Source organism: Coregonus clupeaformis, chromosome 3, assembly GCF_020615455.1.
Source record: "Coregonus clupeaformis isolate EN_2021a chromosome 3, ASM2061545v1, whole genome shotgun sequence".
NCBI classification, from domain to species: Eukaryota; Metazoa; Chordata; class Actinopteri; order Salmoniformes; family Salmonidae; genus Coregonus; species Coregonus clupeaformis.
This window is the reverse complement of record NC_059194.1, coordinates 31775016-31798807: the sequence shown is the minus strand read 5'-3', so window position 1 is coordinate 31798807 and position 23792 is coordinate 31775016. Positions and strand designations below refer to the sequence as shown.

The 23792-nt window shown below is 47.6% G+C and overlaps 1 protein-coding gene across 1 annotated transcript; it reads right to left on the bottom strand.

The window, feature by feature from the left end:
- Positions 1-2336: 2336 nt before the first annotated feature.
- LOC121545386 (lysine-specific demethylase 3B) lies at positions 2337-23478 on the bottom strand. The gene is given in 24 exon segments (XM_045208257.1): positions 2337-3223; positions 3460-3594; positions 4510-4686; positions 4985-5124; positions 8709-8828; positions 9041-9262; positions 9344-9515; positions 9774-10040; positions 10288-10559; positions 10732-11056; positions 11212-11339; positions 11677-11784; positions 12307-12459; positions 12551-12765; positions 12999-13206; positions 13497-14850; positions 14975-15427; positions 15429-15674; positions 15809-15877; positions 15983-16107; positions 16409-16514; positions 16614-16727; positions 17727-17903; positions 22954-23478. Coding segments are annotated over 24 exon segments (5580 nt in total). The 5' UTR covers positions 23167-23478; the 3' UTR covers positions 2337-3142.
- Positions 23479-23792: the final 314 nt, after the last annotated feature.

The window sequence follows — 23792 nt, the reverse complement described above, 5'->3', positions numbered from 1 at the left end:
GATGGTTGATAACTGATTTAGGTTAGTTATGACTGGGGTTGGAGCAAAAACCTACAGGGGGGGTAGCTCTCCAGGAACAGGGTTGGTGAGCCCTGCTGTAGGCGCTAGGCAGCCGCCACAACTAGTCTGTCTTCATTCATTCCCTCATAAAAATAATGGCATGGTATTGTGTGCAATAATATTTGCACAAGATCGCTCTATGGCATTATGTAATTGATTATCTGTTAAATAATATTCTATGTAATACAAAACAGCTGTTCGGGGTTTGGTAATTGAATTAGGACCACATTAACCTAGAACTAGCATGTGAATACACATGATTTGCCATTACGTAGTGGATGGTTCTCTGGGAATAGACTTCAGTGGGAGGATATTATAAGAGACTGCCTGCCTTATTTCTGTTATCACTTTCAAATTCAGAATTATGCAGGTGAGTCAGGAGGCAGAAGAACATTGGGTAGTGGCTTAGGGTGGTCTAGCGATCTAAGCCGCTGCCTCCGGATCACACATACTGCTTGCTGCATCATGGGTGCAAATCCATCCAAAGACATACAGTGAGGGAAAAAAAGTATTTGATCCACTGCTGATTTTGTACGTTTGCCCACTGACAAAGAAATGATCAGTCTATAATTTTAATGGTAGGTTTATTTGAATAGTGAGAGACAGAATATCAACAAAAAAATCCAGAAAAACGCATGTAAAAAATGTTATAAATTGATTTGCATTTTAATGAGGGAAATAAGTATTTGACCCCTCTGCAAAACATGACTTAGTACTTGGTGGCAAAACCCTTGTTGGCAATCACAGAGGTCAGACGTTTCTTGTAGTTGGCCACCAGGTTTGCACACATCTCAGGAGGGATTTTTGTCCCACTCCTCTTTGCAGATCTTCTCCAAGTCATTAAGGTTTTGAGGCTGACGTTTGGCAACTCGAACCTTCAGCTCCCTCCACAGATTTTCTATGGGATTAAGGTCTGGAGACTGGCAAGGCCACTCCAGGACCTTAATAAGCTTCTTCTTGAGCCACTCCTTTGTTGCCTTGGCCGTGTGTTTTGGGTCATTGTCATGCTGGAATACCCATCCACGACCCATTTTCAATGCCCTGGCTGAGGGAAGGAGGTTCTCTCCCAAGATTTGACGGTACATGGCCCCGTCCGTCGTCCCTTTGATGCGGTGAAGTTGTCCCTTTAGCAGAAAAACACCCCCAAAGCATAATGTTTCCACCTCCATGTTTGACGGTGGGGATGGTGTTCTTGGGGTCATAGGCAGCATTCCTCCTCCTCCAAACACGGCGAGTTGAGTTGATGCCAAAGAGCCCCATTTCGGTCTCATCTGTCCACAACACTTTCACCCAGTTCTCTTCTGAATCATTCAGATGTTCATTGGCAAACTTCAGACGGGCATTTATATGTGCTTTCTTGAGCAGGGGGACCTTGCGGGCGCTGCAGGATTTCAGTCCTTCACGGCGTAGTGTGTTGCCAATTGTTTTCTTGGTGACTATGGTCCCAGCTGCCTTGAGATCATTGACAAGATCCTCCCGTGTAGTTCTGGGCTGATTCCTCACCGTTCTCATGATCATTGCAACTCCACGAGGTGAGATCTTGCATGAAGCCCCAGGCCGAGGGAGATTGACAGTTCTTTTGTGTTTCTTCCATTTGCGAATAATCGCACCAACTGTTGTCACCTTCTCACCAAACTGCTTGGCGATGGTCTTGTAGCCCATTCCAGCCTTGTGTAGGTCTACAATCTTGTCCCCGACATCCTTGGAGAGCTCTTTGGTCTTGGCCATGGTGGAGAGTTTGGAATCTGATTGATTGCTTCTGTGGACAGGTGTCTTTTTATACAGGTAACAATCTGAGATTAGGAGCACTCCCTTTAAGAGTGTGCTCCTAATCTCAGCTCGTTACCTGTATAAAAGACACCTGGGAGCCAGAAATCTTTCTGATTGAGAGGGGGTCAAATACTTATTTCCCTCATTAAAATGCAAATCAATTTATAACATTTTTGTTATGCGTTTTTCTGGATTTTTTTGTTTGTTATTCTGTCTCTCACTGTTCAAATAAACCTACCATTAAAATTATAGACTGATCATTTCTTTGTCAGTGGGCAAACGTACAAAATCAGCATGGGATCAAATACTTTTTTCCCCTCACTGTATGTGGAGTGGAACTGCAAAAAATATATAAATGGGGTAAATCATGCTGATGCGTTATATGGACGTATTGTTTACATACAGTATTTAACACCTGATACATAAGCGTTACGATGTGAAGACATGTAACAGTTGTTCAACAATTGAGTCCAATGATACACAACAAACAGTTGTATAAATCACCATTACATTTAATTATTTGTGAACTTTATTTTGAAAAATCAAACAGACTAGGATCATCGATATATATTGATACATTGTTAACGGCCAGTAGTTTCTGTTCAGTTGGAATCGTGATTCTTGTACAACGTTTTGAAGTCTGCACTTCATCCATGCAAACCTTGGGACAACAAAGGTGACCAAATAAATGGATACATTTCTCAAAGCCACTCTGTCAAGCATTCAAAGCGAATACTCTGAATTACCCTCCATAAAATAAAGAAAACATGTTAAGTCCTTGCTTTTAATTAAAAATAAGACAACTAAAAATACAAAACTTTGGTCTAGTTCACTTCGATGCTTGTTACTTGCACAAGTCTTAATTCCACCACTAAAGGTGGAAGGAAATCTGATTTTAAAACCAACAAAAAAAATATCTAAAAGCAAGTGAAACCTCTCTTCTAAGGAAGAATAATAATATCAATGGTGGTCAAAAAAGGAAACACAGCCCAGTGCTCACATTTAGTCAGACGCTACACAGAAGCTGAATCTCCTCACATCACATACTCCCCTTCCATAAACAAACAGGACACACGGACCTTAAATACAGAGTTCATCAGAAGTGAATTGGAAAACAACTAAGACATGTAGAGCATGTCGTGTAACAGCGATGAAGTAGTACTGCCTTCATCCAAGTCATGACTATAGACCCTCCCCACCCCCCACAAACTAAGAGAGTTGTGAGCACATCACCGTGCCTCTCTCTGCACACCGAGAACTCTACTCTATAACTGCAGCTTGTGTGTGTGTGTGTGTGTGTGTTTAGCGGGCACTAAGAGCGTGCTAGCTTGGGTTCGTGGGCCCTCAGTGTCCCCACAGCGTCCTTTACGGCATGGTAGATGATGTTCTTCACCTAAAGAACAGAGATCAACATTCCCATCAAATCCCGTCAAAATTACAAATTGTACAACAATGTATTACTGATTGTTTAGCTGATTGATCAATCGATTCAATCCTTTATTCGTTCTCTCAAATAACTATACTATACTATAGTGGAGTCGTAGTTATAGTGCTCTACTTTTGACCAGGGTCAAAAGTAGTGCACTACATAGTGAATAGGGTGCCATTTGGGAGGTAGCCAAAGTGTACCTGCAGCTTGTCCTCGTGGTTGGAGTGTGTGGTGGACAGGTGTCTGAACTCCTGGGTCAGTCTGAAACAGTGCTTCACATGCTCAGGAGACACAAAGTCCTCCGCCACCTTGATACAGCTGTACAGGTTATGCACCTTGGGGGGACATGAGAGGATAAAGAGAGTGTGAGAGGTGCCGAGACAAAGACAATGTGTGGCGTTAGAAAAGCAAGAGTATAGACATTATATAGCTAAAAAGGGACAACACAAGGGTACGCTCTGCCCCTATGTAACCATTAAACAAAACGTCTCAGTCTAAACCTTGGCTGGTACTTCCAGTGTTTCCCCTAGTACCTGTCGCTCTCCGCTAACATCAAAGCGGTGACCCGATCCTGCAGGTTCATGCTCTACAACATTCGCAGAGTACGACCCTACCTTACACAGAAAGCGGCACAGGTCCTAATCCAGGCACTTGTCATCTCCCGTCTGGATTACTGCAACTCGCTGTTGGCTGGGCTCCCTGCCTGTGCCATTAAACCCCTAAAACTTATCCAGAACACTGCAACCCGTCTGGTGTTCAACCTTCCCAGGTTCTCTCATGTCACCCCGCTCCTCCGCACACTCCACTGGCTTCCAGTTGAGGCTCGCATCTACTACAAGACCATGGTGCTTGCCTACGGAGCTGTGAGGGGAACGGCACCTCCTTACCTTCAGGCTCTGATCAGACCCTACACCCAAACGAGGGCACTACATTCATCCACCTCTGACCTGCTAGCCCCCCTACCTCTACGGAAGCACAGTTCCCGCTCAGCCCAGTCAAAGCTATTCGCTGCTCTGGCACCCCAATGGTGGAAACAAGCTCCCCCACAACGCCAGGACAGCGGAGTCACTGACCACCTTCCGGAAACACTTGAAACCCTACCTCTTTAAGGAATACCTGGAATAGTATAAAAGTAATCCTTCTACCCTCCCCCACCCCCCCAGTGGTTGTCCCACTGGCTATCATAAGTTGAATGCACCAATGTGTAAGTCGCTCTGGATAAGAGCGTCTGCTAAATGACGTAAATGTACCTGGTGGGGAGCCCCAGCGGGGATGAAGACAGCGTCTCCCAGGAACTGTACGATGGCCCAGCCCTGCACGCCGTACTCCTCGTACAGCCTCCTGCGCAGCACCCCGTCCAGGTACCAGCTCTGGTCGTGGATAGGGTCGTGGTCCGGAGGGTTCTCCTGGCCCTGCTCCTCACCCACCTACCACAGTCAAAGGATAAGAAGATATGGTAAATCATAGTAACATGGTACGGCATATAAGAGAGACAATGTCTACATCCAAAATGGCACCCTAATACCTATATAGTGAACTACTTTTCACCAGAGCCCTATGGGCCCAAATGTAGCACACCTATATAGGGAATAGGGTGCCATTTGAGACTGATTTTAATCGTGGGAACAGTAGAACTACAACAAAAAAGCCCAGCAACCATTTTAGATTATTTCCTGAATTCTCCTGAAATCCATTACAAGGAATGGGGTGACAGTGAACCCTGACCTTGCGGAGCAGCTCGCGGATCTTCTCGGCGTCCTTGGCGGCGTAGATGTGCCAGAGTGCCCCGGGCTTCTCCTTGGCTTCGTACACCCTCCTCTTGGTCATCTCATCTACGTCACCCTCCTCGATGGTGCTCATCACCTCTGCAGGACCACACACACAGAGAGAGACAGGGATGAGAAAACACCAGCACCGGTCAGTCACTGATAGAGTTCATGTTCAAAGGGCATGATGTAGGAAAGAAGAAGTACAACACTAAACATCACAAAGCACAGAAGTACCGCACACCTTCACATCCTACAGTTGTAGACACAGAAGGGAAAACACTACACTACAATCCTTCTAATCTGGAGAAGTGCTCATTCACTATGTCAGAATCATAAGGCTCCATCTCAAACGACACCCTTTACCAATTCCTCTATGTAGTACACCATCTTCTGACCATAACATTGTGGTCCTGGTCAAAAGTAGTGCACTACAGGAGGAATAGGGTGTGATTTGAGACAAAAGCCTAGGTGAAGTGCTGATTCATCATTAGTCATCCACAATCAGAGGGACGCTGGGCTGGCAGGGGGAAATGGACTCTCCCTGCTATGACATCATTGTTGGCCGGTGGCAGCTATGGGTTCGACCACAACACAGAGGTTATGTTCCAAATGGCACCCTATTCCTTATGTAATGCACTACTTTCGTCAAAATGGGTGCCATTTGTAACGTATTCAGAGTTGCTCATCAATTACTAATCAAATAAACATTTAGGTGGCTAGTGAGGAGTGGGACTAAACAACTACACCACACTAACGGAGCTACATGTATTATTCACACTCCGGTCACTTGGACAAATTATCCACAGAATGCCATAGATCAAGTTGCCTGCATGTGTGTGGGAGAGATTGTGTGTGTGTGTGTGTGCTCATTTTCTCTGACTTTCATCTCAGTTAGGCATCGAGTCCAGTACAGCTACATATGCTTCAGATGCTTGTCACGGTAATCTGTGTTCAATTTGATTATCTCTCCCCCGCATCTCTCCTCTAGGAAGAGAAATCAGTCAGGGGGGAATGTGACTCCAAAGATGGTCAGCTAGCAAGCTACTGCTCTGTTCTCTCCTTGAGTCAGTGAACCTGTGAGGGGATACAGACAGACAGTACCTACACCTTACATTTTAGTCATTTAGCAGACGCTCTTATCCAGAGCGACTTACAGTTAGTGAGTGCATACATTTTCATACTGGACCCCCGTGGGAAACGAACCCACAACCCTGGCGTTGCAAGCGCCATGCTCTACCAACTGAGCTACAGGGACCTTCATACATCTAGCGCTCCCCAACAGTCAAGGCCAAACACCAGTCGTCCCAGATAACAGAATATGCAATACAAGGAAAGAATCACTAGCATCTAACAGCATGAAAAGAAAAACAATGTTTTTGTGTTAAAAGGTTTTAAAACAGAGTTTGACTGACTGACTATCAGAGGGTTACTGAAGGTCAGGTCTACACTGGAGGGAAGACCGCAGGCAGACCCCACTCAGACCACAAATAAACCACAAACAGACGGATGAGCCACCGTAGTGTTCTGGCCCCAACCGCACAGGGAGAGGACATGAGGATAGGGGGAGTGGAAGAGTGGAGGAGAGAGAAGGGGGAAGTTAGTCAAGAAGAAAGGCATGCTAAGGAGGTGATAACGTTATAAAAATGCACAGACCTTTACATCCAGCGATATCAGTCTCTGTGAACGAGAAATTGTACCACAATCAACATGTGAGACCCATTAAAGGGCCTTTCCAGGGTTCTGTCCATTGATGCATGGGTTAGCCTCGCTGGGCTTGTTTCACCAGAGTAGGATAGAAAACAGCATTTCTTACCTTTTTTAAATGTGTCTCTCTTTTATGGCTACTAAGGTGCAGGTGCCTTAATGTGTCCTAATATGTGTATGTCATCTATCCTTGTCTTGTCCTTGTAATCATTGATGATGCTAGAGGTGATAAAACAATGTCCCAAGTTGGGATCAATAAAGTTATACTCTAGTCAGAGGCCTCTAGTAATATAGACCAGGGTGGGAAACCTGGGGAAGGCTACAGGAGTGACTGAAGACAGGCTTAAATTGAAAATGTAGACCATTATTCTGTCTCAATGCTGAGGAATGGCTTCCTGTCCTTCGTCTCCAGAAATTGGAAATGCTGAATGGGACAGTAGAGGGTATTTGATCTTTGTGTGAACCTATGGACTTTCCTATAGAAAACTTTGGAGCGCCTCTCAAATCCAATTATATATGAGTGGGTGATTTCGGAGCCCATGTGGTTGTAAGTCGCTCTGGATAAGAGCGTCTGCTAAATGACTTAAATGTAAATGTTGTAACAGTTAACATATTTTTGGAAGATTTTGCGAAACCAGGGTTTCCCAATCTCTGGTCCTCGGGACCCCAAGGGGTGCACGTTTTGGTTTTTGCCCTAGCACTACACAGCCGTTTCAAATAATCATCGAGCTTTGATAATTTGAATCAACTATGTAGTGCATACAACTGCGACCCAAACTGGCCATTGTTTATTTTTTAAATATGCCCTTTTATAATGTCCACTTAAAAACGTACATAGGATGCTGTATATAACATTTTAACATAAATAAAACTAAAGATAAATATTATTTGTCCAGCCTTCGCTGCTATGCTTGCAGATATGCATAATATGCTGCGACCCTAATCAGAAAGTACTACAAAACGACTAATAACAAAGTAAGTAGGTTCACTAGGTTGTTGTAACATTTAAACTTAAAACATGTTTTACATTTTTCGCGCCGCATGGATCACCGGTGCAGTTGAATGCAGCATTGCTGTATGGTGCGCTCAAAATGTATTGCAGTTGAGTAGCCAGCCTAGGCTACTGCTGAAATGTTGCTGTAACAGACCTACATGTTTCCCCTTCGCATGGTGTTTTGTTGCAAGTTTTTTGGTTATTCATTGTCAAGCTTTAAAAACCAAAGCCAGACTACAACATTTTAGTAGCCTAGGACTTGTGGCATGTGTCTGGACACTATCCCTCTGCTACACGCTATAAATGAGACACGTACGCAGCGCAATTGACGTTGAATACACTGATGCGAGCGCATCAGGCTGTGTAATTTCATAGAGTAGATGACTCAACTGTTGATTCATTTATAGGCCTAGTGTCCTTTAGTACTAATTTATATTAGCATATAAATCATTTCACTTTTTACATTTTAGTCATTTAGCAGACGCTCTTATCCAGAGCGACTTACAGTTAGTGAGTGCATACATTTTCAAACTTTGGACAACAAATATGACATTTCCTGTAGTACAGCAATGACACGTTCGACCGAAACTTGGCATCAACATTAACTCCAACATGTTTTAACTTTCGATCCGGTAGAAGAATCGGTCAGTGCTATTAACGAAAACAGTCGGGATGCTGTAAATGTTTAGTGATAATATGATACAGCACACTGGCTGGCTCGTGGGTGGGTGTGGCAACGCACTGCCTTTGGCGCGCAGGACGTTGGCAGTGCTTGCTGGGACTGTATGGAAGCGGGCCAAAAATGAATTGACAACCCAAATCATTGTGCGTGCCGGATAGAAATGTGTCATTGGCCTTGTGTTTGACACGTGGTTGAGTGTGACGTACGTCAATGCTGGAATGAGTCAGCTGTGCGAGTCAGTGTTGCTGTGAGTGTGTATTAATTTCTGCTTCACAATGCGAGTGTGTTGGTCCTACTCACCCTTGACGTGGTCTCCCTCTCCCTCGGGGATGCCCACGTACACCATGACGTTGACGGCATCAGACACATCCAGATGCAGGTTGGTAGTGCCAACACTCCGGTCTTCTGTCTCGATCAGACCTGAGAGTGGGAGGGACGGAGGGGAGAGTGGGAGGGACGGAGGGGGGAGAGAGAGATGGAAGGTGTAATAGAAGGAAGCATGGAGAGCGAAGAGGTGTAAAAAAGAGAATGTAAAAGGAGGAAATAAAAACTGATCAGAGACTGACATCCCTTTAAAGAGTAAATAGTCTCATTACTAATCTCGCATATTCTCCATCTCTGCTCTCTCTCACCGTAGGCATTGTACATCTTAGGCCCCAGGTCTGGCCTGACAAAGAAGTTGGGCAGACGGGAGGCCAGGTTCAGACGGCCGTCTCGCTTAGTGTACTCTGGGAGGGGGAGGTTGTCCATCAGATCATCAAACCGTGTAGGCATCATGTCTCTGAAGTCTTCTCCAGGAGGCCAGTCCTTCAGCTTCAGAACCATGGGCTGGCCATCACTACCCTTCAGACGCTCTGAAGAGAGAGAGATAAGGAGAGATGAATGAATGAACAAATAAAAGAGTGGATGAATGAATAAATGATCCCGTTACTTACTGGAGATGACCTGGAAGCCGTCCCAAAAGTCACGGACCTTGAAGTCAGAAATGATGGCACAGTTCCGACAGTTGACCAGGTCAACATCCTGGTCCCCAAACTCCTCACTGAAGGCCTCAGGCCGCCACAGAGTCCCCTTCAGACGCTTATGGATACCAGACACTAGGACCGGCTGGAGAGACGGGGAGGGAAAGAATTCAAACAGAATCATCATCACCTTATCTCTCACAGTACACATCTCCCTCTTCCAAACTTCATCCCCAACTACTCTCCCACTCTATTTCCCTCTTTCACACCACCATATTACTATATATTACTCACACCGCCATATTACTACTCTCGGTGAGCACAAAATGTTAAAAATACACATTTTAAAAGTATTTTCTCATAGGGATATCGCCTTTCTACCCCACAGAGAGATCTCTCTCACCTGGCCCTGTTTCCAGCACTCTCTGAAGATCTTCCAGTTGTTGGTGTTGGAGGGATCCTGCAGGCAGAGCAGGCGTCCGTCACAGAGCCAGGAGTGGGAGGTGTGGGGGTCCAGCACGCTGAGGCCCATCACCCCGTCCCTGCGGCCCACCCCGCCCAGCTCGCTGCCCCCCTCGCCCGTACGCCGGCCCTCCGCCTTCTTGGTCTCCACCACCGAGGCAATGATATGGTCCAGGAAGTTAGGCAGGCTGCCCTTCATCTTGTCCCCCTGAGACAGGGAGGAGGGGTTAGACATGCAGTCTAGGGCCCTAGAGCTCCCATAGGGCTCTGATCAAAAGCAGTGCACTATATAGGGAATAGGGTGCCATTTGGGAAACAACCTAGAACTGTGTATAGAATCTAAGAATTCTGGAATGGTCCACTGTAATGTCCCTATTTCTCTAGGCATTATGGAAGGATCCATATCTGGGCATTCTGTGACATTCTACATTTGTGGAAAGCTGAAAGACACTCACAGCGGCTGAAGTGGAGAAGACTGAGGGGAAGGGTATTCCAGTGTCTCCGGGGGCCTTGGGGAGCCTCCCGGGACCAGAGTTGAGCAGGTCTCGGAGGCTGGAGCCCTCTGGTTTGGGCTGGGTGTTGCTGGAGCCCAGCAGCAGGCTGTTGAACAGCTTAGGACTAGAGGAGGAAGAGGAGGAGGATGAAGGCTTGGACAGGGCGTTGAACGAGTCAAGGCCGAAGGGAGAACGTGTGTCCTGGCCCATCACCGAGCGCAGCGACCCAGAGTCTAGAGGGGTGTAGATGAGAAGAGACAAGGGAAGATGATGGTTAGAGATGTTCTAATCCAAACACATGTACAATACATTTAGAGAGTATCATCTAGAGAGTATCATCGAGAATATGAGTTAGGATTGAGATAAGATGAAGTGAAAGAGATGCTATTCTCCTGGCCCTCTCACCTTTAGTCTCCTCCACCTTGGCTTTCTGAGTGGCCAGGTCTGCCAGCCAGTGCAGGGCGGTGGAGTTGCCCTCACCCGTGGAGGGGCGGGGGTCCTTGGGGGTGGCGGTCTGGGCAGAGTTAGGGGGGGCACTGGTACTGTTGGTGGAGATAGTATCAACCCCTCCTCCTCCCGCCTCGGATGACGTTGTGCTGGATGTAGACTCCGTTTTGACCACTGTCGTCTCCCCCCCCTCTGGTTTAGGAGTGGTTGAACCCGCTGGCCCCCCACCACCTGTAATTGGTCCACTACCACTGCTCCCCATGCTGGAGGACACTGCAGACTGCTGGGACAGCAATAAGGAACATCATACTGCATTCTAATCAAGCCCTTGACAACCAATATGTAAAACAAGTCAAAACCATACGTGGATGGTAAAACATTTAAATATTGATCTTCTACATCTTGGTACAACATAAAAGAAAAGGGGGGGTGCAGTACCTGTGATATGCCGTTGGGGGCGCTAGGGCGCAGTAGGGGCCTGTGGTGCCGGCTGGTGCAGGGGCAGTTTGCCTTGATGCCCCATTTTCCCCGGGCTGAGTGCACCATATCCCCTATGTTATAGAGAGCTGAGGGAGAGAGAGAAAAGTCAATATGGGAGAACTCTTATGGAGATACAAGACATAATAATTGGATGTTATAGTTTGGGCTGGGAGTTTGTCCGGACCATGTGACATGAGCAGGAAAGACTCCAGGCCCCAGTTCTAGGCCCAATCCTATATGCCCTATGATCTGAGAGGATTTGGTTGGTATAAGGAATATGGTTAAACTTCCACTGAGCCTATTAGAGAGCAAGGTGGAGCTATTCCCATATTGTTAACAACAGTAAAATCCTCTCAGATATCCACAAGTGCTTAGGGGTCTATTTGGGCCCTAGGCTTCTATAGGTATCCTGCTCCGTGTTACCTGTTCCAGGTATGATCTGTGTGGGCATGAGGCTCTGGGGCTCGTGTCTCTGTCCTTTGACACACTTCAACCAGGAGAACACCTCGTCATCAGGCCCCTCGTCCACCTCTGAGAGATAAAACAAGAAGGGTCATTTAGAAAAGGGCCGCTGCACTGCAGCTGACCCCTTGCATCCAGCCCCTCTGGGTATACGCGTGTCTTGGGGGGGTTGGGTTGTTCATAAATAGAAAATGTCCATTCTCTGTACGTTCATGTACAATAAAGTACATCTTATACCGATCCTTTCTTAACAAGCAGCAGCTAAATCTTTCCTACTTCAAAACAAAAAACAAACATCACTAAAAGACCACTACAGGCTAACACTGCAGGTGAACTGGACAATAACAGGGCCCCCTCAGTGTTACCCCAGCCCGTCCCTGTGTGTTGAGACTAAGGTTGCACAATTCCGGTAACTTTCCCAACATTCCCCGGGATTTCAGAAATCCTGGTTGGAAGATTCCTGAAATTGCAAGGGAATAATAAACCGGAAATCTGAGAATCCTCCCCTGGTTTTCCAAAAATCCTGGTTGAGGATACTCAGATTTCCTGCTTATTCCCTTGTAATTCTATATGGAGTTCTATGACTCTCACCCTCCAGAGGGCGGTTCCTGCGTTGCCGGTAGCAGTCCAGACACACCCCGAAGCCACACTTCCTGCAGACCCAGTGGATGTTGAAGAGGGTGGTCTCACATACATCACACATCTCCCTGACGCCGCGCACCGCACGCTTCCATGCCACTTTCTCTGTAGGACACAGACAGATGGCCCCTGGTCAAAAGTATTGCACTATTAAGGGAACAGGGTGCCATTTTGGACGCAAACTAAGACTACTCACGGTGAGGCTCGACCATCATCATGGCCTCCTTCTCAGACATGACGAGCTGACAGAATTGGTCTCCCACGTTGGCCAGGATGTACTTGGAGGTGTCCAGGTCCAGGCCCTCCTGTACGGACGGCGAGGGAAGCCACAGCCCCATGGCCATGGCATCGCTCTGCTGGGGGCTCAGGAAGCCCTCGACACGCAGGACGCCCTTACGCGTGAACGCCAGCCTGGGTAGGAGGCAAAGGTAAGAGGTTGGAGGACAGAGGAGTGCAGGACGTATGTTTTAGATGAGAGTAGAACATGTTGGATTATAATTGAGGTTGATAAAATGACTGATATTTGTTATTGTCGCATTCCTTGTAAGAGGATACACACCACAGCATATTCCTCACACACACAGTGCTTGGACACACACAGTCTTTGGTACACAGACACACACACACACACACACAAACGGTACCTGCGGAAGTGGAAGAAGCGGCAGGCCACGTTGGGGTCGTCGTCATCAGGCTCCTGCTCCCGGTACTTCCTGTAGCGCTCCATGCGACACTCGCGACACTTGTGGAGGTGGGGCGCCACGTTGATACAGGAGCCATCCTGCAGGAACGACTCTCCTGACTGCTTCAGACGGCGCACCTTAGTCACGTCCTTCAGCACTGACTGGCCCACTGGAGAAAAAGGAAGGACCGAAGAGTTAATTCGAATATGAAGCGATACAAAACAATGCAATGACAACCTATTCATCAAAGAGTGTAGGAAAGGGTAATGGAATCATAAGGGAAGAGTTGGTCAGCAACTTTTCTTTACCATCAATCTTGTTAACTTTTCATGACCCAGACCACAATCTAACTTGCCTCGACATTGACGAATGACATGCTACAAATGATTAATGAATGCATTGATGTACTGTAGGAATACTTCTATTATCAGAGCCCTATCCTGAGGCTCCAGGTCTTACCTTTGAAGGGCTTGTTGCGTGGCCTGCTCTTGGCCACCCCGGGGCCTTTACCCTTCTGCAGCAGCATGGCTCCCTCCTTGACGGGCCCCGGGAGGCCCCCAGGGGCCTGCCCTCTCTCCAACCCCTCCTCAGTCTCACTCAGGTCTGACAGGTCGCTGTTATCACTGGAGTCAGAGTCCCGTTTAGACGCCTGGCCTCGCTCCTCCAGGGCAAACTTCTGGGCCTGGCCCTGGTCAAATGGCATGGGCGCGTCCTCACCACTCCCCCCAGGGACGGCGCTCCCAAACACCGGGAAGCCCGAGGTGGAGCTGGGCCGGTCATCCAGAGAACCACCCTCAGCTGAGGAGCCCTGTTCCCCTGTGGAGGCGCCCTCCTTGGGCTTGGAGGGGGCGTCAGACTGGGGCCTCTGTGTGAAGGCAGGTACCGGGGAGGAAGAACTGGAGGCAGCGGCGCCTGAGAGGGAGGCAAAGGGGGAAGACAGGATGCCCTTGGGCGGCTCTGCCATTGTGAATAGATTGGGTTTGCTCTCCGAGGCAGAGGCAGGGCCCAGGGTCTCAGGCTCCAGAGGGGATGGTTTGCCGCTAAAGGGGCTGTGGGAGAGCTTCTCCCCATAGGCCAGGAAGGGGTTGGAGGGCTCCTTGGAGCCCTGGAGGAACAGGTTCTGGTGGCTGTCTGTCTTGGTGCCGAAGCCACCCACCACGCCACCGTTAGTGCCACTCCTGTTGTTAGCGCCACTCAGAGCTCCAGAGGCCGGAGCCAGGGGGGTGCCAATCGCCCCCATTCCCAGAACAGAGTTCCTCATCCCCCCAGAGCCGCTGCTGAAGGAAGGCGAGAGTTGGTCCCCTCCGAAAGGCTTGTTGAGCACTCCGTTGCCTGCCGGCTGGGTCTCAGGCACTTTAGACTGCTCTTTGAGATGAGCTGTAGCCGAGCCAAACAGGCCAGCTGACGCGGGGGCCAGAACAGTCTTTTTGAGTCCCTCTGTGGAGGCGGAGGGCTTGAACAGGCTAGGAGGCTCCTTAGTCAAGCTCTCTGACACTGCTGTGAAGTAGTTGGCGTCTTTAGCCTGGCTCTGACCTAGGCCTGGACTCTGGTTCTGATTAGGACCACCAGGATTCTGGCCAGTCTTCTGACTCATACACTGGAAGAATAAGTTCTGGTCTTGCTGCTGCGGTTGGGCCTCGTTGTTCTTGGCGCCTCTGAAGGCAAAGCCGAAGGGTCTGGAGGTGTCCTGGGAGGCTGACGCTGTGTTGGAGGAACCGTTGGTCTGGGAGCTTACCTCTCCGAACACAGAAGCACCAGCAGGCTTGGACTGGGGCAGCCGGAACCCAGCCGCAGCCAGGATGGGCTTAGAGCCCTAAAGGAACAGGATAAGGAAATAGCATATTAGTGACAGAACAATTATGGTTAGTAGTTACTAAGTAATTATAGTGTTACTACACAGGTTTAAAGCAAAGTCATGTTAAATGTTACTAACTCACCTCCGTCTGGTTGGGTGGTCCTGTCCAGGCGGTGGGTTTGGGGCTGAAGCCCAGGGTGGCAGAGAGGGCCACGCTGGGGGCACTGCCCTGCGATGGGGACGAGATGGTCACCGGGCCAGGGGACACCAGGGCAGCCGTCTTGGGGTAGGTAGACTGAGATGGCTCCTCGCTCTCTAGGGTTGGGGGTGCTGGGGAAGGCTTGGCGGCCGGAGCTCCAGGGACAAGGCTGGGCATCTGGCCCAGAGAGGGGAAGGAGGTGTTGGAGAATGGGGAGGGGGCCGGTTTGAGGGGGGGTGGGGTGGGGGTGACTGTAGAGGTTGAGTCGGCAGACCCCTGTCTGTCCTGTGTGCGTCCGTTCTCCTTAGGGTACCGCGGCGGAGCGTTCGTTTGGTCCATTTGGGAGGAAATGCTTTTCGGGGGCGGCGTGACCTTCTGTGACTTCAGAGGAACTGCCATTATTGTTGGTAGTGCTGTTCACTCTGCTTCCTCCGTCTTCGCCTCCAGTTGTTACCTCTGCTCCCCACGTCACCATCCCCTTGGTGGAGCCGCTTCCGTTCTGTCCCTCCGCTGCTCCCTCTCCCGCCCCCTTAAAACGCTTCAGAGTCACGTCCTCCTCGCCTTCCGAGGCTGTCCTCCGTCTACGGCCGCTCTCGCCCTTCCCTCCATCGCTCTCCTTCCTCCGCCGAGCATTCTTGCCGTTCTGACCGAGGAGAGGAAGGAGCAATGTAAAAATGATTCGAGGAAAACACAAACAAGTCAACCAACAAACGCATAAGTATTTTGAAAACAAAAGCAAGAAGGGAGGAATAGGACAGTATACTTTATCCAACTGACCTCATCAAAGTGATCTTCAGCTAGCATCACGTGCATTACCCGTGGATCCACCACCTGGGTCTCCTCTCCCTAGAACACAATAATAACTTAACAACCATCAACACCTCCGCCATATTACGTAACATCCAAAGGTACTACGAAAAGCACATCCAGGCAGTGTGTGTGTGTGTGTACCTGGTCCATGGTGATCTCCATGATGTGTGAGTTGGGGTCATGCCGAGAGACCAGGCCCAGGGCCCAGTGCTCGTCAAACTCACACTGGTAAACCTGAACCCTCCTGCCCTGGATGGTGTAGGAGCCTGGAGAGAGACACACAACGCAACCAGCAGGACAAAGCTCAAAGACCCGTAGAGTGGTTTGCCAGAAGGATATTATGGAGGGATTGAAAAGTGAGAAGAGAGGACGGTATTGTGGAGAAAAGAGGAGAAGAAGTAGAGGTTTGAGGAGTAGATGCTAGAAAAAGCCTGTATTGAGAACTGCAGTGTAGGAATACATGGGTGAGCAATGAAAGGCAGGAGGAAAGTCAAAGCGCACAGGACACAGTTCATAGTACAATAGGTTTCCATTCATTCCAGAGATAATAGTCTAACAAAGACTAACCCTTCCTGAGGATCTCCTGCAGCTCAAAGTCACTGTGCCAGCTGGACACTGCAGCTTGCAGAGAGGGCTGCTCCAGCAGGAGAGAGTGCCTCACGTCTTTCTCTACCTACAGAGTGAGACAAAACACACAGACAGTCACAGAGTGATACCACACACACACACACTTCAAACGAAAGTTGACACACACGACATTGAGTAAACCCACCTCAAATCTCTGGAGTGAATTCCCGTCAGGGAGGATGCTGAGGGTTCTGTTCCCGAAGAACTCCACAGGGACCAAGGAACCCAGACCCACACGGTCCACTAGAGACCGGAACGTCTAGCGGAGGAAGAGGAACATCGTTAGGAAAAGAACCACTAACTCTAAAGGCTGAATGATATTATGTAGGCTAACATTCCCATCTGTTAATTGCTGGAGTGGCTGGATAATTATCTCTAATTTTACCATCTGGCAAAGCATGAGGGAGCACGTTGAGCTGTTTTTCGATTGAGAGGAGCAGCTGGTTGATTAGTGAGTGCATCTTATGTAATGCTAACAGCACCTCCAGACATCCCTTGCTGGGACAATTGCATTTCCACAAGCTGGCCTGGCCTCACTTCAAGGTGCAGGTGTGCCTCAGGGAGCCAGCCAGGGAGTGTGAGAGGAGAGTGCATGCATCATACATGCACCCTCTGAACTAACCTTAAATGGAGTGTAGCACCTATTTCTCAATGCCAGAAACGCATATAATAAAAACTAAGAGCACCCCAAGAAAGCATTCCCAAATTACAAATTCTTAAATCAAATGCTTGTAATATTATGTTGTTCTAAAGGTTGGGTTTGAGGTTGTCCAAATCAGCTCTAACTTCGGAAACAATCCCACTTCGGAACCAATGTATATTAGTTAATATACAGCACCAACTACATAAATATCTGTTATGGTCCATTATCTGCTACCAGGACTTTAACCCTGTTTTACAGCCCATGACCCAATACCCTCCCCCAGCAGATGTGTATGTAGGTGACCTCCCATCATGCTGTTGGCAACTGGTCCAGATCGGTTGCTTAGCTCAGTGGTTTTCAAACCTCTCCTCGGGGGGAACCCCAGCCGTTCCATGTATTTTAACTATCCCAGAGATGGCACACCTGATTCAACATGTCAACAAATCATCAAGTCCTTCAATTGATAAATCAGGTGAGGTAGTTCAGGGCTACAACAAAAGTGTGAAACTTCTGCAGGGTCTGAGAGGAAAGGTTTGAAAACCACTGGCTTAGCTCATAGTGTTATGGTCAAAACATTATTTGGTCAATCCTAAGCCAGAGGGGGTGGCTACTCACCAGGGCAGGCCAGGCTGTCCCAGGGGCTCCCCCAGCTGCAGGGTGGTTCTGGTTGGGGTTGCTGCTGCGGTTAGCCCAGACGATGGAGGACTCGACCAGTACAGCTCTCACCTCCTCCCCGTAAACCTGTACCCAGGACCGCCTGCGCCATGCACAGTCCTCAAACTCCACAAACACCTAAACGACGGGGGAAGAGAATGGAGGGGAAAGATGGTGGGAGAGTGCTGCCATTTCTGTTAGACTAGCTATACTAACAGGCTCGGTGACATGTTAGGAGTATATTTTCAAAAGAGCAGAGGTAAGACAAACACTGACAACAATGGGCTGATGGGAGAAGAGAAGCCACGGACAGGCTACAGACAGTCAGCAGGACAGGCCTTGGTAGGATCATACACAGTCAGCAGAGCCCGGGCAGCACTAGTGACTCAAACACAGCATGTCTACTCCCCCAAGTCTGGGCAAGGTCATCTCACTCAGGAAGAGCAGTCAATCATTAGAAATAGGCAAGTCAATTCAAACCCAGTCTCACTTTCTCATTTGACCCTCGTCGTCAATAAGTAGCCTAGTGCAACATTATTGATAAGAAAGGATTACAGTGAGTATGGTTAAATGCACACAATGCGATTATTGAATAGTCCAACGTTTACATGCTTTGCAAGAAGAACAATCTCCCCATATAATCCTGTTTACATGGACACATCTGAAATCAAATCAAAGTGTATTGGTCGTGTATAGCTGTGCAGCGAAATGCCTATGTTACTAGCTCCTAACAATGCAGTCAAAAGTCAAACAATTAAATTGTAAAGAAAAGAAGAAAAAAAAGCAAGTAATCAAGAATGGTGGCAGGAATCCAATTAACAACCCAAATAGCACTGTAGCAGTATAAAAACGCAATAATGACAAAGCAAAAACAGGGGTTTATCACAGTGCCTTTGGAAAGTATTCAGACCCCTTGACTTTTTCCACATTGTTACGTTCCAGCCTTATTCTAAAATGGATGGAATTGTTTTTTCATCAATCTACACACAATACCCCAATGACAAAAGCAAAAAAATGGGTGTAGAAATGTTTGCAAATGTGTATATATATTTTTTTTAAAAATGAAATATCACATTTATATAAGTATTCAGACCTTGTACTTTGAAGCACCTTTGGCAGCAATTACAGCCTTGAGTCTTCTTGGGTATGACGATACAAGCTTGGCACACCTGTATTTGGGGAGTTCCTCCCATTCTTCTCTGCAGATCCTCTCAAGCTCTGTCAGGTTGGATGGGGAGCGCTGCTGCACAGCTATTTTCAGGTCTCTCCAGAGATGTTCAATCGGGTTCACGTCCAGGCTTTGGCTGGGCCACTTAAGGACGTTCAGAGACTTGTCCCGAAGCCACTCCTTCATTGTCTTGGCTGTGTGCTTAGGGTCGTTGTCCTGTTAGAAGGTGAACCTTCGCCCCAGTCTAAGGTCCTGAGCACTCTGGAGCAGGTTTTCATCAAGGATCTCTGTACTTTGCTCCGTTCATCTTACTCTCGATCCTGACAAGTCTCCCAGTCCCTGCCGCTGAAAAACATCCCCACAGCATGATGCTGCAACCACCATGCTTCACAGTAGGGATGTGCCAGGTTTCCTCCCGACGCGACGCTTGGCATTCAGGCCAAACAGTTCAATCTACACTGCTCAAAAAAATAAAGGGAACACTTAAACAACACAATGTAACTCCAAGTCAATCACACTTCTGTGAAATCAAACTGTCCACTTAGGAAGCAACACTGATTGACAATAAATGTCACATGCTGTTGTGCAAATGGAATAGACAACAGGTGGAAATTATAGGCAATTAGCAAGACACCCCCAATAAAGAAGAGGTTCTGCAGGTGGTGACCACAGACCACTTCTCCGTTCCTATGCTTCCTGGCTGATGTTTTGGTCACTTTTGAATGCTGGCGGTGCTTTCACTCTAGTGGTAGCATGAGACGGAGTCTACAACCCACACAAGTGGCTCAGGTAGTGCAGCTCATCCAGGATGGCACATCAATGCGAGCTGTGGCAAGAAGGTTTGCTGTGTCTGTCAGCGTAGTGTCCAGAGCATGGAGGCGCTACCAGGAGACAGGCCAGTACATCAGGAGACGTGGAGGAGGCCGTAGGTGGGCAACAACCCAGCAGCAGGACCGCTACCTCCGCCTTTGTGCAAGGAGGAGCACTGCCAGAGCCCTGCAAAATGACCTCCAGCAGGCCACAAATGTGCATGTGTCTGCTCAAACGGTCAGAAACAGACTCCATGAGGGTCGTATGAGGGCCCGACGTCCACAGGTGGGGGTTGTGCTTACAGCCCAACACCGTGCAGGACGTTTGGCATTTGCCAGAGAACACCAAGATTGGCAAATTCGCCACTGGCGCCCTGTGCTCTTCACAGATGAAAGTAGGTTCACACTGAGCACATGTGACAGATGTGACAGAGTCTGGAGACGCCGTGGAGAACGTTCTGCTGCCTGCAACATCCTCCAGCATGACCGGTTTGGCGGTGGGTCAGTCATGGTGTGGGGTGGCATTTCTTTGGGGGCCGCACAGCCCTCCATGTGCTCGCCAGAGGTAGCCTGACTGCCATTAGGTACCGAGATGAGATCCTCAGACCCCTTGTGAGACCATATGCTGGTGCGGTTGACCCTGGGTTCCTCCTAATGCAAGACAATGCTAGACCTCATGTGGCTGGAGTGTGTCAGCAGTTCCTGCAAGAGGAAGGCATTGATGCTATGGACTGGCCCGCCCGTTCCCCAGACCTGAATCCAATTGAGCACATCATGTCTCGCTCCATCCACCAACGCCACGTTGCACCACAGACTGTCCAGGAGTTGGCGGATGCTTTAGTCCAGGTCTGGGAGGAGATCCCTCAGGAGACCATCCGCCATCTCATCAGGAGCATGCCCAGGCGTTGTAGGGAGGTCATACAGGCACGTGGAGGCCACACACACTACTGAGCCTCATTTTGACTTGTTTTAAGGACATTACATCAAAGTTGGATCAGCCTGTAGTGTGGTTTTCCACTTTAATTTTGAGGGTGGCTCCAAATCCAGACCTCCATGGGTTGATACATTTGATTTCCATTGATAATTTTTGTGTGATTTTGTTGTCAGCACATTCAACTATGTAAAGAAAAAAGTATTTAACAAGATTATTTCATTCATTCAGATCTAGGATGTGTTGTTTAAGTGTTCCCTTTATTTTTTTGAGCAGTGTAGGTTTCATCAGACCAGAGAATCTTGTCGTTTAGTTGCCTTTTGGCAAACTCCAAGCGGGCCTAAGACCAAAAATTTCACAAAATGTCTGCATAATATATGCACAAACTGTTCTGGATGGGAAGCATGCCAAATTTCTTCAGCCATTTGAGGTTGTAGAGGCTCTGTTGCACATTCTTCACCACGATGTTGGTGTGGCGAGACCATTTCATGTCCTGAGTGATGTGCATGCTGAGTAACTTGAAGCTTTTGACCCTATCCACTGCGACCATGGTCGATGAGGATGGGGGCGTGCTCCCTCCGTCTCCTGTTGTCCACAATAAGCTCCTTCGTTTTGTTGACATTGAGGGAAAGGTTATCAGGCTACTTGATGGGACTTTGATAAATGCAGACAATCGCCATCCAAATAAACGTTCTACCACAGACCATGTTATTTTTGTGAAACCTATTTGATTCTGAGTTCAAAAACAAACTATTTCTAAAATAAATACTTTGAGTTTATCCGAACTGCAAAAGAAGGAAGCTCGCGCTGCTCGTGCTAGCACATGTGCAGATCAAATACACCACTGTAACTCTGATTAAGGCATTTACATGCCCTAATAATTCTAAAGATTGCAGAGAACAGCAGGTGTTTTAATCAGTGTATGCTTACTTTGATTATTACCTTAGTACACCGATTAAGATAAGTAGAGCAAGGTGTTTACATGACTAATGCCATACTCGGCCTCCAGCCATAATCAGTTTAATATTGAATTATTAGTATGCATGTAAACCTACTCAGTGTGACAATGGATTGTATTTATATGGGCTAATGCTCTACTCTAGGTCTCAAGGCAGGGGCAAGATATATTTGTCAGCAGAAGTCCATTTTAAATGTGAAACTTGCTGACTCACTCAGCATACAAGCCCAACTTGTACAGCCTTGTGAATTTGAACTGTGTGGTTCTGTGAGACGTGAAACAAGTGCTGTGATTTGAAGAATGCCCTCCTACCAAGACCTGATAACCTGCACAGAAGACATTGCATATAGACATTATGATGACCAACACAGTCCATGCAAACTCAAAAACATAGACATATTTACAGACAGTAACATATCCCCTCCCAACAGAAACAAGAACAGGAGCGGAGAGCACTGAGTGGTGTCTGTAGTTACTATCTGCACTAGTTAAAATGCTTATTTCCCAAGAATGGTCCTGGAGACTTCCTTGAAAGCTGACTAATCTGGATAAGCTACTCCAGCCAACACCTGTCCCTTTCTAAAATCTGGATTTGGCAATTGCTTTGGTACAAACAAGACACCTGACATTATTTATCCTGTAATTCTAGTTCTGGATGTTGGCCTGCCTTGTAATCATATGCTGTATCATCAAGTCAGACAGCATTTTCAGACGTATTTATATTCTCAACTGCAGCATCTTCTAGCTACAACTTCCACATTAATCAATGAAATGATATGAAATGATATGAACACATAATAAGGGGTCATGCATGTAGGAAAAATGACTGAAGAATGAAAAATATGCACTTGATACCATGACGTTGAAGATAATACACGCGTCAACAAATTACACCTAACTATGTAGGCCTAACTGTATCGCCAAACAATATCTACGTTCAGTTATTTGAGGCAAGCAAATCTTCTACACTGACGTTCACATTTTAATGAGGCTATATCTATTTCACATTAATTTAATTCTGGAGACTACGCTAAAGTTGGCTAGCTAGCTAACTAGTTAACAAAATCTGTCGAAGGCCCAAAATCCTCGGGCTAAATTATGAGGACAGCTGTTATCTGGAAAGCGCAACACAGCGGCCTCATTGGCTAGCTTTCGCTATTCATAATGTGTTATTTAGATAATATCAGTTAAGCATAAACAACGGGCCATTAATTATTTGTATCCTTTTACTTTTCAGTTTCGATAAATACGTAGCTAGCTAGTTAGTCAGGCGATTAGCTTCTTAGCTAGCTAACGTTAGTTATTTTTATGTAAACACTGACCGTCAGCCCCGCAGCTGCTGTTGTTGTTGTCGCCTCTCCTCCGCTCACCTCTACCCCTGGGCTGGCCAAACCTATGACGCTGACCGCCCGGACGGTCCCCCGGAGCCAGTCACGAGTCCAGGTGGCCTGTTCCGCTTCGGGTCCGGCTGCAGACCTGCCATCGTTGAGGAGCAATAGAATTCGCTTCCCAATCAGTTCAAGAGAGTCTCCCATATTTAGCTAGCCACTGTGAATTGAAGGAGCAACTTCCTTCGCTTGTTAGCTAGCTAGCCAGCCAGTTAGCCAGGTTAAATCGGCCTAAAAGAAGTGACAGATTTAAACCTCAACTACCGCAACTTTGCTGCATGCACCGGAGTCCCCTCTTCCGTAGGATCCACGGGAAAATACGGCGGACCAAGTCACGCCACAAATAGAGAAGTACCGAGATATTATTGTCCGCAAAGCCGCTATCCCGCTCTATCCGCCATTGAGGCTTGCAATTGCAACAATCAAACACACTCCTCCTCGTACTAGCTACTAGGCTCCACTGCGGAGATAGCTAGCGAGCGTGTGAATTGCAACAGCGACTTATACTGGCTCATCCGTGTACTACACAGAACCCGTTCAATCGGGAATGCCAAATAACAGTCTGGATATCTCGAAAAAATACAGTTGGCCTAAAAGGAAATCCTACTTTTTGTTGTTGTTGCGCAAAACTACTTTTGCTCGTACATAACATACATGTTTTATACTCAGCACAAAGCAGATAAACACAGCATTTAGTAGCAGTAGCTAATTCTTCCCCATATGCTCTCCTTCACCCACAAACGGTATCTAACAATTTTGTTCACAGTCTTTTA